The following is an 11,000-nucleotide window of genomic DNA, read 5'->3' on the forward strand; positions in this document are numbered from 1 at the left end:
CTTATTATTTTGTTCAAAATTCCATGTTCTTTCCCTTTTTCTGGTCGTGATTTTCTTTCTTAATAAGAGTATAAATGAGAAAGCGAGGACACAATAATTGTGTTCTTGTAAGATAATGTAGTCCTTATCTTTTTAGGTTTAGCAACCTTTTTAGGGATGGTAGAAGGCTTTTCTTGCAACCTGGCCTATTTACGCAAATATGTCTACTAAGTTATCATTTAGATTGTGTTCATACCCTTATCTTTTTAGGTTTAGCAACTTTTTTAGGGATTGTAGAAGGCTGTTCTTGCAACCTGGCCTATTTACGCAAATATGTCTACAAAGTTATCATTTAAATTGTGTTCATATTTTGAAAAGTCGAGCAAAGATAGCTCTCGGATGATTATACTTCCGGACAATGTTAAACTCGGGTCTAATGTTTGATATATTGGTCAAACTATTAGGCAAAATATTAGAATGTCGTCTAACGTTGGAGATAATTACTTATACAATCTTAGATTAGATTGCAGTTTAATGTTTAGACCGTGATTTAAACGGTCAATAAGTGACCGGCAGCACAAAAAAAGATTCATAAGTCGCAAGAGAAAATAAAAAGAGGATCATTTACTAAACAACTATGCCAAAAAGAAAAACCACATAAAATTTATCGTGAAACCTTACTATATGCAAATATCGATATCTATTCCCTTCTGAAAATCCTTTATTCTTGTAATTCGATCAATCACAAGCCACATGTATCAAAATAAATCATAAACGATGTTTTATCACTTGTAATATTCCTACCCCGAGCCATATAAATTGATGACTTAGAAACAAATACACTGAGAGCGGATATACCGTTGAAGTTACACATATTGGACAGAAGTCAGTAAATTTAGCACACATGAGGTTCATGGCTTGCCTGTTGGTTGGTTTAATTTTCATATGATATTGCGTTAGACTTTTTATCTAGATCATCAGACTATATTATTTAAAGACTTCGCTAGCTTTTATTAATATGTTAGTTCGGAAGTGACTATTAAATAATTTAAACAAGATTCACTCGACAAATAATACACTTTGGGTGTCAATTAAGTCCACCCTAATTTGAGGTCATGACACTTTCTTTCTTTCTTAAATTCCTTATTCGGTCAAACATGTCTACATAAAATGAGATGGAAGGAGCAACAAATATTGTTTCTTTCAAAATATTCAATCGTAATGACAGATAACATAGGATTGACAGTCTTAATCTTTTCTTTGTTACTTTTAATGACAATATTGTTGTAAGAACAGTATTGAATATAAGTAGTCTCTAATAATGGACATTCTATTTAGAACAATTTAAACTCGGAGCAGAAAGAGACAAGGAATTAAACTATTTGACTAATTACTGCTATCTAAATAGTGCAAAGATACACAGAAAAGTGACAAGGATAAGGAAAATTTTCTCATCACATAATCATACATAAGGCGTTTAATTAATTTATTCTCCTACATTTCTTGAATTCTAAACATAATGCATCTATCAACACTATCAAGAAGCCTAATATCATCAAGATTGTACTGTTGATCATCAACACTAGTTTCATGGTCATCAATTGAGATGTTTAAATCCAAAGAAACACAATTAGGACTAATACTCCTAGTTTCCTCCATTGCATTTGCCCCTTTAATTTCCTCATTGTCTGATCCATCACAAGGAGAAACACCTCTTGATGACCTAGAACTAATAAAACTCTCATGATCACAACTCAAAATGATAATGGCATCCCTTAGACTCACTTCTTCACCACTTGAATTTGTAATTTTCCCTCTTTCAATTGCCTTCTTGATTCCCCTTTGAGAACAATAGTCCACTTGTTCCACATCCTCCACGAAGAAAACGCGATGAGGATTCGAAGAAACCCCTTGTGCAAATCTCTCAATGTAGCTACAACTTTGTTCATCTCGCGACCTTTTGTAATCCAACTTCATGGAAGAAAAACTGCTCAGAGCAATCGATGTGCATCGCGCATAAGAACCAAACACAACCTTAGCTAATTCCCTTGCAATTTTTTCCTTTGCTTGAACATCATTGCCTTGGAAAAATAACCAAGTGTCCTCTTTGACTTCACCATTTCTTTTTATCATTCCTGACCTACATTGCAATATTGTCCCTGAAATTTCTCTAATGACCTCTTTCTGCCATGGCACTTTCTCCTCCAATGCATTGGTAAGAATCTTCAAGTTTTCTAAATTGAACTCCTTAAACATTGAAGTATAGTAATCCATCTCCATGATTTGATCACTTGAGGAAGCGGAATTAGGAGTAGAATTCGGATTACTTGAAGAAAATGCGTTTCTAGGCTCACCATCACTGTGCTCAGGAATGTAGATTCTCAGACTTGTTTCGCGTGTATTATCATTTTTCTCCCTCCATGTGTGTACTTCTGGATCAACAAATGGCGAATTGAATATTGAAGAAGGCGATGTTGAAGAAGGAAAGGTTAAACTTCTTTCAAACATCTTGGTTTTTTTATGAGACGAGTTGCATATTGAATTCCACTTCTTGCAGAGTTGTTCAATTGACACACCCTTCTGAACGAAAACACAAATTTAAATTTAGATTTTTTGAAAAAAAAAAAAGGTCACCCAAAAATAAATCAAGATTTGAAGCTTATAAGGTACCTGTTCATGATGATGATTACTATTAAGTCTTTGCCTCTCATCTTTAAGCCATGAAGGTAAACTTGAGGACAATGTTGAAGATTCAATATTAGAAGCATTGTTTTGTTGTAAGCTCAATGCTTCTAATTTGAACTTGGAAGAGCAATCGGCACAACAAGTCAATTGCTTCTCATGATAATGATCTCCATTATCAACAATCATCCCACAAGATCCATTTTCAGATGCCTTGCTTCTAAGTTCAAGTTGTGTATCACTGATATACAAATATAAAAAACATTGGAAAAAATAAATAATTTGACAAAAACATTCACTATAAAAATAAAAATAAAAACAAAAACAAAAATTAGTTATGAAATTCGTTCATTAATCTATTGGTAATTAGCCAATAACTAACAAGATGTTCTGATAATATGTCATTAAATAGAATTAGCAATGAATTTTGTTGTTTAGTAATAGAAGCTGTCCATCTCTAATTTTTATTTTTTATAATTCACTGCGTGTAAGCTTTGAGCCTTTTTTTTAAAAAAGAAAAAAACTTTGCTTTCTCATAGTTTGAGGGAGTTAAAGAGAAAGCCGATCATAATGAAATTAAAGTGGAGGAAAAAGGAAGGAAAAGGGAAAAGTGAATGGTCAAACAACAAATTGCCTAGAATGAGAAGAAGAAGAAGAAGAAGAATAAAGGTGAAAGAAGGATTAAGGAGTAATGCTTTTGAGGAATATTAGTAGAAATATAAAAAGGGTAATTAACACGTTTTCTGCTCTCTCTTTCATGTAACATTTTCCGCACAAAGGATACTTTCGATCAAAGATAACTCCCAAAATCTAACAATCAAATTCAAGAAAATTTGGTAATGCTGATACACCAAATAACAATCAAATTCAGCCAAAAAAAAATAAAATGAAACGATGAACTCATTAAAATTCAGTAACTAATTTATTTGGATATAAGTAATATGATTGATTGCGTAAAGGATTTTTACGTCAATAAATCAATTATTTACTTGATTACTCCCGAACTTCTGTCACTAAACAACACAAAATTCATTGCTGATCATATTTAACGATGGATTAGCTTATAAAAAATTCATGTTAGCAATGAACTATTTAGAGAGGGATTAATGCCAAATTCCGCAGCTATTTCTTGTTTTTTGTAGTCGAAGATTTACATATTGTTATAAGTGAAACTTAACCTGAAATTAGAAAAAGTATATATCTTAAAAATCTATAAATTGACAGTGCATATTGTTTAAGTGTTTTATCTTACCTGTCAGAGTTGAGACTCAGGCCCAAACTGCCAGTAGGAACAGTAACAGGATGCAGGCCCCAAATAGACTCCAATGAATTATGACCATTTCTGCATCTCATGTAAGTTTGAAATGTTGCAATTCCTACAAGCCAAAATTTTCCATTTTCACCAATACTACAAACTAATCTCCCGAGTTCCATGATCATGTGTTCCACAGAATAGTAGTAACTTGAATTATTGTTACTATTAGCCCTATAATCAGTAATCCACTTGAGATCTCCCAAGTACAAAAGAACTCCTTTGGTCACTAGACTTTTCACAAGGCAAGTCAATTCTCCTATTTTTTGCTCAACTTCTTTTCTTGTGAAATTAGCAAAACTTGAAAGAGGAACACTTATGAGTTTAATTTCCTTCAAAGATTCATCAATAGTACAATCTCCATTTATATTGTCAACCTTATCCATCACTCCTTTAATCACTCCTTCTAAGCTACCAATACATTCACCAACTATCACAATACTTTTCCTCCTTTTGTTCTTCAGACTTTCCACGACACTCATCACATCCTCATCTTTAACATGTGCAAAAGAATTAGGAGTACTACTTACTTTGTTGCAACTTGCTTTTAATAATCCACCACTTTGATCATGAGAAAGGAATACATGGTTGTTGTTGTTGTTGTTTTCTTTGGGCTTACTTGAAGGAGAAGGACTTTGAGAAGTAGTACACATGAGGTCTAATGAAATTATAGCTTGTTCAACATTGGTTTTGACTTGAGTACTAGAAAAGCCAGCTTCTCTCATGACCCTACTCACACTAGGATCATCCAGGATAGAAATAATGAGTTGCTCAAGATCTATCTTCACAGCCAGAAGAGGTTGTTGTTGTTGTTGTTGATGATGATTCTCTACTATTGACCCTCTCCTCTGATGAGCTTGAGCACGCTTGAAGGCGGCCACAAGCGCGTTAGAAATGGAAGGATGTTGATGTTGATGTTGATTCTGATTCTGATGAGGATTATAAGGGCCTAATAACATGGGGCTACTAGAAGAAGAGGAAGATGTAGGAAGGCGATTGAGGGCCACGTTGAAGCAAAGCTCAAGGGCTTTACAACGAAGGGGGTGAGACTGAGACTGACTCTGAGACTGGAGACATGCTGTCCTAAGTAAACCAGAAGAAGAAGAGAGTAGGGTGTTGGCTACATGGAGAGGTGTCACTTGGGCATGGCCGCGACGTTTCGCTAGCACCACAGCTTGTTTTACTATATTTGCTGCCTCTGATGTTAGAGCTTGTTGCACTGTGCAACCTCCACTCCTCATTTTTAACTACTTGATCAAGAAATTAAGGAAGAAGGAAGTTGGCTAATTTTTTGAGCTAGGGTTAATTAAGCTATGGTGTATAGACCCTTGTGATCAAAGTCTTGGTTTCCTGATGAGTAGAGAATTAAAAGTTGCACTCATATAAACAAGGCTTTTGTGACTTGATTGAGTTAAAATTTAACATGGGATACAAGACCTCAATAGAGAGAATGAATTACAAAAGAGAAATTAAGCCCTATTCAACATCAAAAGAATTAGGTTTATATATGTCTATCTTGGATAGAGGACTGTGTAGACATCAAAGCTGAAATCTAGAGTAAGATTGTATTGTTTGAGGGAGAAGTGAGAAATATAAGGTTGGGGGTAGTGAGGAGTTAATAAGTTTTAACTTTTATTTTATGTATCAGGGCCTGTTCGTTTCTTGTATGTGAGGTAAAATTTTGGGGGTCCAAAAGTGACTTGTAGTGGAAAGTGGAATGCATGTACTGACAAGGACGTTGAATTGCACCATTACCAAAGGCAACTAATCAACTTCAAAAAAAAACAAAAAAAATGATAAACTTTAGTTTACTCTCTTATACACATTGTAGATTTATTTAAGTTATATACGCCTTCGATATAATGATTTTTATATCTTTCGGTTACCTTTATTTGTTATAGTTAACAGGTAATTTGTATTATTTTTATAAATCCCATCTATAAATATCCTTTAAGTAATCTTATAATATAATAAAAAAATCTACACTGACGGTGTATATATAGCTTAAACTACGGCAAATACTTACTCGCACCGGGTGTTTACACCAAATCAATGACATTTACCGTGGTTAAGTGATTTAATGAAGTGAATACATACATTAATCATGGTTAAGTGATAATTGTATACAATCAAACACATGTCATGCATTCATTAGTTTGGTATAAACACCCTATACAGGCAAGTTTTTACCACTACCTAATACTCCTACTTAATAAAGACAGTGATATGATTCCCCCGTTTCTTTCTTTTGTTTAGAGATACTTAAAATGATCCTACAACCTTCCATTTGTTTTAATTAATAAAATAGAAGTTGATATACACAATTCCAAAAAATTATACAGAAAAGAATTAGGGTAATTGGTCTGGTTAGAAGATAAATTATATCTAAGTAGGATAATGGGCATCATTATAGCAAATTGACTTACGGTTTCACGTGCAGGGCACGTGCCCCTTGCTGCTAGGAGACGAACTGAGTTAGTGGAACCATACCTTTCATGCAAGTATTATATATTTACATTATTATTATTACTACTTTCTTTAACTATTTTATTAATTTACAAAAGGTGAGTAGTATTGGATACCAACACATCCATCAATTCATTTGGGGCACCAAAATCTTTCTTGTGGTTTTCGTATAGTTAGACTAGTATTAAATTTGAAAAGATTTTTTAAAAAATGACTAGTATTAAAGAAAAGGTACAAGAACCAAATTGGAACTTTTTTTTTTTTTTTTTTGGGTTCAAAAGATCACTTATATTAGGAACCACCTAAACCTAGACATAGCTTTAACTCAAACAAAGAGACGAATATGTGATTTTCCAAAAAGAAATGCTTTACAACGATACATTTGACAATTTTACATTTCGCACAGTTATGGTTAGTCTTTAAAGAAAACGTGTAAGAGCCCCGTTTGAATTAGCTGAAAAAAGTGGCTTTTATGCATAAGCGTTTAAAGTACTTTTTAAGTGTTAAAAGTTATTTCATAAATAAGTAGTTACGTGTTTGGATAAAAGTGCTTAAAGGATTTTTAGAAGTAAGGGTAGTATTGGAATTAGAAAAAAATATAAGGGATAAAAGGATAAAGTTGTTGGTCAAACCAAAATAGCTTTTAAGCCCAAAAAAATAAAAATAAGTTGGGGTTGAACAACTTCTTAGTTTTGGCTTATTTTAAGCACTTTTTAACTCAATTTAAGCTGTTTTCTATGTTACCAAACACCCAAATAAGTTTAAAATGGCTTATAAGCGCTTTGGCCAACTTATAAGCCAATCCAAACAGGCTCTAAGTTGAAAAAGAGGGCAAGAGATCTCATTTTATCTACTTTTAACAGTCTCAGTTTATCCTTAATAACACTTTTTCCTTATAATCACATGACATATTTAAGACCCACAAGAATCAAATAGGCCGAGCTAAGATTTGAAGTTTATGAGTTCAACATTTTAGCCCTTTTAAGTTATTGGAATCTAAATCAATAATTTATACATATTAAATAAATTTCTTAAGACAAATATAGAGTTTTGACCAAACTTAATGGATTCGACCGGACTCATACTTTGATCTCTAGCTCTGCTCCCCATACATAATCCTTTCATATATATGTTATAGACACATTTAATTTAAGATGCTAATATTTACTTTTTTAAAACTATGTCTAATCAAACTAAAACACACAAAATAAAATGGGGGAGCTGTAAATATGCTGACTAATTTTGCAAATATATAAAAAAAGGTTAAAATTTGTGACTGCCCCAATTAGAAGGAGAGAACATGAGATGAAAGTGTGTCATGGAACCTTGTAAATACAACTATTTTGTTCCGAACTAGAGGACAGGGAAGAACGGCCTTCAATTTATAATTGACTACTTATAGTTAGATGTACTTACATTCAATAGTTCAATTATATGACCCTTATGATTTTGTTTTATATTGGTTAAAGAACGTGAAAACTCTACTTTAATACTGGGTGGGGGCAGGGCCGGCAGGAACAGCGGCGGGAAGTAGTCCGCGGGATACGAGTTTGGTTTCACTCAAATTGTGTATGTATTCAGAAACTTATTAAATATGTAGAAACTTGAATTTAATTTAGAACTCAGTTACCAACACTTGAAGGACCGTTTCAAATTCATAACATTATATAGTTCAAATTCTGAATCCACTTCTGATAGACATTTGCATGTTCCGGCAACATCAAATAATATGAGATAACTACAAGTAATTGCTCATACTAATTTGTTGCACAGAAATAAAGCAGACATCCCATTATATAATGTTGAAATTAACCATTTAAATGGTAAAGTCTTTATATTATATATCATGCCTTTACTAGCTAGGCATAATGATATGATAAAGATAAATTTTTATCGGACTCAAAGATTATCTAAATCCAGATTGTAGAATTGTGCTTTGCTTTCTGTCTCTAAGCAATTGGTTTTAACGTTCATATTAATCATCTTTTATCTTTCTCGTTGAAGATTTTTTTAACCAAATAATAATCCATCATTTCATTGTTTTCCCGGATAGTATCTACACAATATGATTACTGTCTATTTGTGGTCCAAATCTACAAGTTATTTGATGATTTTTAATGTTATTTTATCTTATTTTATGTTTATACTTTATAAGGATACTTTGTGGGGGCAATTTTACTTTGTATTGGCCCATGCTATGTTAGATTTGTGGTATCATTCTTCAGCGTGACATATTATAGCATATAAAGAAGAGCAACTCCACTCGCTATCCTCTTTATCTTTTGATAAATCCAACAGAAAAAACAAAAACTCAAAAAGAAAAACCATTTGTAGTATTAAATTAAGATATATAGAAAATGTTAATTTGTGTTCTACACAATTAACGAGAGATCTCACTTTTAATTCCTCAATCATATTCTGCTTTTACTGGCCTTCTTCAAGACTATCTGACAGAATAATATGTTGGGAACTAGCTACTCTTAGGGTGTGTTTGGTACGAACGAAAATGTTTCTCTAGAGATACTTTTTTAGAAAACAAGTAATTTTTCTCTTTTATTTTTTTTGTGTTTGGTGAGTGAATTAAAATTATTATCTCAAAAATATTTCTATATAATCTAGACAAACACTACAAGCATATATAAAGTGAAGTGTGCATGTAGAAGTGGAGGGGGAGGGGGGCAAAAGGGGGTGGAGTGGCGGGGTGAGGGAGGACAGGGGAATGCGTGGGGGCGAGGATGAGGGTGGGGGAGTGAGGTGCGGGGCGAGCGAGTGGTAGGACATGGAGGTGGTGTAGTGGTAGTGGACTTGGGTGGATGGAGAGTGGAGACAATCAACATGGAGTGTTACTTATGAAATTTGTTTTCTTTATTTACACTAGAGGAATCACTTTTCTAATTTGTTACAAGAAACATATTTTTCTAAAGAAAATATTTTCAAAAAATATTTTGATTAACGAATATGAGAAAATTAAAAAAAAAACATTCCTCCATATAAAACTCACCCTTAGTCTCAATCTCCTTTAATTCCAAAAAAAGAAAAGGAGGGAAAATTATTTATTTTAGCCTTTAGGAACAGAATATTTTAAAAAGTGAGCTAGGTAGGGATCTATGTATCCCTTTAAAAACAAGGAGCTTCCCTTTTTTCACTTTTAACTATTATCATTTTTGGTACTGTACTTGAGAACGATAATTTGTGATCTCGCAAAAGAAACAAAAAAAAATTAAAGCAAACAAACCGTAAGAATGTTTTCTTGTGAGGATCCAAGAAGTGGGGGACAAAGCTACAACTTTACCTACGAATTTGACAGAATCCATTAGCATTGGATCAAATCTTATGTTTGTATTTAAAATTCCACTTAATAAGTATAATTAATTTATCAAAAACTCAATAAATTGCTTTTTAAAAAGTTCAGAACTCATAAATCTAAAATTCTATTTCAATCTTTGCCAAGAAGATGCATACAAACGGCCAAATTGTACTCCTCGATCAATTAGTGATGGATTCAAAATTAAGACGTATTGAATAGTGGAGGCCTATCACCTTAAAAGCCCAACAGTGTCACTCAATACTGTATGGACAAACAAAAAGCCGAAATATTTTACTTTGTGTATACACGTAAATATATTGTGACGTTAAAATAAAATAAGTTGAGTCTACTAGGATCACTACTCACTAGCTGGCTTAAGACCATATACATAAATGGTTGAATCAATGGTGCTTAAAGTTAAAGTCAATTTTCATTTACACCTCAATTAACTAAGGTTTGTATCTATTTAACACTTCAACATTATTTTCTCCGGTTCATTTTACATGTCGTCCTTATTAAAAATAAATGGTCCAAATATAATTGTCATTTTAGAAAATCAAAATATAATTAAGTACTATTTTTTTCATCTTTACGAGAGATTCATGTAGTGAAAAAGAGAGTAGAATTGAATTGAGATCAAAGAGTGAATCGGGATAATTTAATCAAATTACCCTTTTAGTTAATATTTTCTTAAGGGAAGTGTAAATAGAAAACATGATAAGTAAAATAGACCGGATCGAGGGAGTTTTTAGATCTTTTGAATTTTTTAACTGAGTATACATGTAAATAAAATGTAAAAAAACATATAAATAACATAAGTTGACACTACGAGGCGTGCGTATCATAGTCCAACTAGTCAAATGTGTAGCTTAAGGCCAAATACAATTGATGGTACTTTAATTTAATACCTTAATGAGGTTTGCACCAATTAGGCAATTTAACAAGATCCAAAATGTATCTATTAAACACAAAAAATCGCAGTTGCAACTTGCATTTTTTTTTTCTTTTCTTAAAATGTCTTTAATATTTATTTTCTCATTGTGGATCTTGGTCATTTGCAGTAAATTTAGTGGTGAGGGGAAAGTAAAAGAGAATAGAAAAAAACAGGAACTTTGCTAGATATGGTAGATGGTCCATTAAACTGTGAGAATATATTTATCTTCTTTCAAGAGGAATTAGCATGCCAGTCAAAAAAGTTTATCTCCCTCATCTTTGTTTTCTTAAAAGACATAACAAGATTGTTTTCATTGAAAG

The 11,000-nt window shown here is 32.6% G+C and overlaps 1 protein-coding gene across 2 annotated transcripts; it reads right to left on the reverse strand.

Annotated features, from left to right (window-relative positions):
- Positions 1 to 1,342: 1,342 nt before the first annotated feature.
- Positions 1,343 to 5,654, reverse strand: LOC132032826 (protein SMAX1-LIKE 3). Of its 2 annotated transcripts, none has more exons than XM_059422580.1 (3): positions 3,914 to 5,654; positions 2,650 to 2,902; positions 1,343 to 2,556 (listed from the first exon to the last, which is right to left on the reverse strand). In XM_059422580.1, the coding sequence occupies exons 1-3, from the start codon at positions 5,212 to 5,214 to the stop codon at positions 1,474 to 1,476; spliced, it is 2,637 nt and encodes an 878-aa protein (XP_059278563.1). In that variant the 5' UTR covers positions 5,215 to 5,654; the 3' UTR covers positions 1,343 to 1,473. The 2 variants fall into 2 exon arrangements, with proteins under 2 accessions (XP_059278563.1, XP_059278562.1); XM_059422579.1 differs by having other exon boundaries at positions 1,343 to 2,559; positions 3,914 to 5,651.
- Positions 5,655 to 11,000: the final 5,346 nt, after the last annotated feature.

This window comes from Lycium ferocissimum, chromosome 10, assembly GCF_029784015.1.
Source record: "Lycium ferocissimum isolate CSIRO_LF1 chromosome 10, AGI_CSIRO_Lferr_CH_V1, whole genome shotgun sequence".
NCBI classification, from domain to species: domain Eukaryota; kingdom Viridiplantae; phylum Streptophyta; class Magnoliopsida; order Solanales; family Solanaceae; genus Lycium; species Lycium ferocissimum.